The sequence below is a fragment of the Papaver somniferum genome, unplaced genomic scaffold, assembly GCF_003573695.1.
Source record: "Papaver somniferum cultivar HN1 unplaced genomic scaffold, ASM357369v1 unplaced-scaffold_70, whole genome shotgun sequence".
Taxonomy (NCBI): domain Eukaryota; kingdom Viridiplantae; phylum Streptophyta; class Magnoliopsida; order Ranunculales; family Papaveraceae; genus Papaver; species Papaver somniferum.
This window is the reverse complement of record NW_020649860.1, coordinates 431,526-435,773: the sequence shown is the minus strand read 5'-3', so window position 1 is coordinate 435,773 and position 4,248 is coordinate 431,526. Positions and strand designations below refer to the sequence as shown.

At 39.0% G+C, this 4,248-nt stretch overlaps 1 protein-coding gene across 1 annotated transcript; it reads left to right on the top strand.

Moving 5' to 3' along the window:
• The first annotated feature begins 540 nt into the window (after positions 1–540).
• LOC113343973 lies at positions 541–3,854 on the top strand. The gene is made up of 6 exons (XM_026588042.1): positions 541–1,204; positions 1,406–2,270; positions 2,514–2,836; positions 3,281–3,463; positions 3,671–3,732; positions 3,786–3,854. Exons 1-6 carry the CDS (start codon positions 541–543, stop codon positions 3,852–3,854), a joined length of 2,166 nt encoding a protein of 721 aa, XP_026443827.1.
• The last annotated feature ends 394 nt before the right edge of the window (positions 3,855–4,248 follow it).

Sequence of the window (4,248 nt, the reverse complement as noted above, 5' to 3'; positions counted from 1 at the left end):
TGGTTTGACTATTAGTAAGCCTGATCAACTTCGTGACCATGTGGTTGCTTACTATGAAGCTAAATTCAATGGTGTTGTCCTTCCCATTGAAGAACAGTTGTTTGATTATGATCATCCTTCTATTTCTCTAGAGGAGAGTCAGATGCCTGATGCCATGCCTTCTTTGGAAGAAGTTAAACCGATGGTTTTTGATTTGGGAGCGGATAGTGCTCCAGGTCCGGATGGGTTCTCAGGGTGTTTTTATAGGCACTGTTAGGACATTATTCAACAGGATTTATTCAAGGCTGTTTTGTTTTGCTGGACTAATAAGGAAATTCCTAATGGGGAAAATTCGAGTCTATTCTTTTGCTTGCAAAGGTAAGGGGTACAGATAGTTTAAGGAAGTTTCAGCCTATTGGGCTAAGTAACTTTTTCTTCAAAATTTTCACTAAAATTCTTTCCACGAGGCTGGGTAAGGTTTTGAGTAACTTTGTCTCTGAGGAGCAAGTGGCTTTTATGAAGGGGAGAAATATTCATGAAAATATCAGTTTGGCATTGGAAATGGTTAATGAATTGCACATAAAAAGGAAGGATGGTAATTTGGGTCTTAAGCTGGACATCTCTCAAGCTTTTGATAATGTGAGTTGGTCCTTTGTTATGGAGGTGTTTCGTCAATACGGTTTTTCAGAAGATTGGTGTTCTTGGATTCTAAATATTCTGAATTCTTCCCGTATTTCTATTCTTCTAAATGGTAGCCCGGAAGGTTACTTCAAGATCAATAGAGGTTTGCGTCAAGGCGACCCTCTTTCGCCTCTTATTTTTGTTTTGATAGAGGATGTTCTTAGCCGAAACATTACTGAACTCTTTCAAAATAGAGACATGACTCATATGGTAAGGCGCAATGGTATAGCTCCAACTCATCTTTTCTTTGCTGATGATATTATGATTTTTTGCAAGGGTAATATGAAGAGTGTGACTAATTTGGTGAAGTTACTTGATATGTATCAACGCGCTTCTGGTCAATGTGTTTGTAGAGAGAAAAGTAAGATTTATTTTGGTGGGGGGTCTTTAAATAGGCGTCAAACAATTGCTGATTTCTTGGGCATGGGTATTACTTACTTTCCGGACCGCTATTTGGGGGTTAAAGTGATGCCAGGTGCTGTGAAGTATAGGCATATCAGCAACGTAGTAGATAAATTGGAGGACCAACTCTCGGTAATGAAAGGTAAGATGCTCTGTTTTCAAGATCGAGTAGTGCTTATATAATCTGTTTTTTATCGCCACTCTATACACAACATGGCTGTGTATAAATGGCCGGTGAAGTTTATTCAACAATGTGAACGAGTTATTCGGAATTTTCTTTGGTCGGGTGACTCCAATCTTTCGAGAGCTTTTGTAGTGAGTTATGATAAAATATGTTCTCCAGTTAAGGAAGGTGGTCTTGGGATTTCTAGTCTTCGAACTATGAATAAGGTATTGATTATGAAGCTGTGGTGGTCTATTAGAGCTTCGGATAAAAAATGGGCTCGCTTCTTGGAATCCAAATTTACTTGTAGAGATGGGCGTATCAAAGTTGCTGGAGTTAAATCCTTTATTCTCCCTGGAATTCTTTGGGTGCATAATGATGTAGTTAACAATACCAAGTGTATTATTGGGGATGGGAGAAGCACTTCTTTATTTTTTGATGTTTGGTACGGAGTCACCACTTTGGCTGAGGTGTTGAATCGTACAGACCTGGATAGAGATGCTCGTTTTTGTGACATTATTGTGCAGGGTCAGTGGGTTTTACAGGGAGATCACCGTCAAGACCTTACAAATGTCGGAGTGTTCCTGGAAGAATTACTGAGAATACAAGGTGGTTTGGATAGGAAAGTCTGGATGCCTGATCTGAGAGGTAACTTTTCAGTTAAATCTGCAAGGGAACTGATTCGAACGAAGTATCCTATAATGGTAGAGGCGATATTGTTATGGAGGAGTGTGGTCCATCCGTCACTAGCGGCTCAGAACTGGAAATTTGTTCGAGGAGCTTGTGCAACACTTGACAAAGTTCGCAGCAGGTTCAAGATCGCTCTTGCATCTAAATGTTGTGTGTGTCAGAATGATGAAGAGTTCCTAGAACACATTCTATGGAACTGCAGCTTTGCTAAAAAGGCTTGGAATTGGATTTCAGGTATTTTCAATCTTACTCCTCATTATAATTTGATTTCTTCTAACAAAGCAGCCAAAGGGTGTAGTAGAATGGTAAAAGATCTGTTGTTGGTTTCTAATTTGGTTCTGCGATCTGAATTGTGGTATCAACGAAACAAAATGGTGTATGAGAAGATAAAGCCGTGCTAAAAATTTTTCAAAAAACGAGTATTCAATCTCATTCATGATTACTCGGCAAGAATGAGGGGTTGTATGTTCAATTCTGTAAAAGACTTGCAGATTCTGATTTTTTTCAGAGTTACCTATCGTAGGTTGACAGTGGTGGAACCTGTGGAGTGTCGTTGGCATCCTTCTATGCATAATCAACTTTTTTTGTGTTGCGACAGTGCCTTAAGGGGCAATCCGGGGGTTGCAGGGGATGGAGTTGTTGCTAGAAATGTTAATTCTGAAGTGGTTGGCGCGATGTGTATTGGTCTTAGAATTGTTTCAAATTATATGGCGGAACTGTATGGGATTCATCTTGGTCTCGAATGGGCTGTTCAATGGGGTTATAGAAACATTTTGATTCGCACTGATTCGTCTAGTGTGATAACAACCTTGGAGGAAGATAATGTGCCTTGGTTTGCACAGCAAAGATGGTCTGATGCCAAAGGTCTTTATGATACTATTAAGTTTGTGCACACTTACCGTGAGGCAAATTTTGCAGCTGGTAAAATGGCTAAGAGTGGATGCTTATTGGACTAGGGTGTAAGAATTAATTATGTCAGTCGTCCTTTTTTTCTAAATTCTATAGAATTACCAAATGTATCTTACTTTCGATTTAAATTATTTTGTGAGTTTTTGGGGTTGCTGTGTCCTCTTTTCTCGTAAACTATCTTTTAAATAATTTTTTATTTCAATAAAAATTTTGACATAAAAAAAAACCATATCTATCATTGGGTGCCTGTGTCTATTTTGATTCATACACAACCCTAAAAATCAGAGAAGTTTTATCTTCACTCTTATCATTTGTTTACCTGAAAATGAGAAACAGAATGGTTGCGGCTCTTCATGAAGAAATTGAGTGATGATGGAAGAAATTAATGAACTCGAATTCAATGGAAGATAAGAAGGGAATAGGTCGCTGCTACTTCATGTTTTGATGTTGTTTTAGTCCCAGAGAAGAATGAAGAAAAGAAACTGGAGTTGTTGCTGTTGAATAGAGACGATGAGAAGGAGATCGAAGAATTGAATCCGAGGAAATTGAAAATGGATATCAGGGTTTGTAATGGAGGAGATGATGTTCTTGCTGTTGATAAGAATATTCAGAGATGGGTTGGCTTTGAACTCGAGTATGGTTGAAGATCTGAGAAGATTTAAGAGTTGGGTTAGGTATTGAGGAAAATGGGTTTGATTATTGCTGTGAAGAGATGATGTTACTGCTACAAATGGGTTTCATTTGTTTCTTCTGGTGCTATAGAGAACAGTACAGAGAGGTGGAAGAAGATGGTGGATTTGAGTTGTTAGTATGAGTGGTAGAGGTCTGTAAACTGGTGGTATTCAGGTGACAGGAAGATGGATTTGGTGCCTGAGATGGATGGAAATGAAGTTGTTGTTGGCTTGCAGGTGCAGTAACTGGTGATGGTTGAATAAATGTTGATGTGGCTGTTGTGTCTCAGGTGGTGATCACAATACCTAGGTTTGAGCTGGAAAAGATACAGGAAGTTGGTGTTACTACAGAGAACTGAAGCTAGATGTGCTATTGGTGTAGATAGATTTGCAAAAAGAGGTGAACTGATGGTGGTGTTGTTGTCTCAGGCGGTGAAGTCGTAATGATGTTAAGTTGCAGTCCAGGTTTAAGAAGAATGAGAAGGAAGTACTAACCTAGATGTATGTTAGGTACAACAGATGCAGATGCAGATGAATCTGAAATTGAGAGGTGGTGCTGCTAAGTGCGGATGAATGGGTTCTGAAGCAACAGAAATTACAAGGGAGTGATGATGCTGCAATGAGATGGAAGAATGACAGATAGAGAAGCTGAATTGAGTTAGTTATGGTTGGAATTGGATGGGTGTGTTGTAATGGCATTGCATGTAATTGGAGCTGAGAAGAAATTGTTCAAGTACTGAGCAATTAATGAAA

Coding starts and splice junctions, on each gene's coding strand:
- LOC113343973 (XM_026588042.1), top strand. CDS start 541: ATGGTTAATGAATTGCACATAAAAAGGAAGGATGGTAATTTGGGTCTT. Junction 2,271..2,513: donor GTTCTGCGATCTGAATTGTG/GTATCAACGAAA, acceptor GTGTTGCGACAG/TGCCTTAAGGGGCAATCCGG. Junction 3,733..3,785: donor AAGTTGTTGTTGGCTTGCAG/GTGCAGTAACTG, acceptor GTTGTGTCTCAG/GTGGTGATCACAATACCTAG.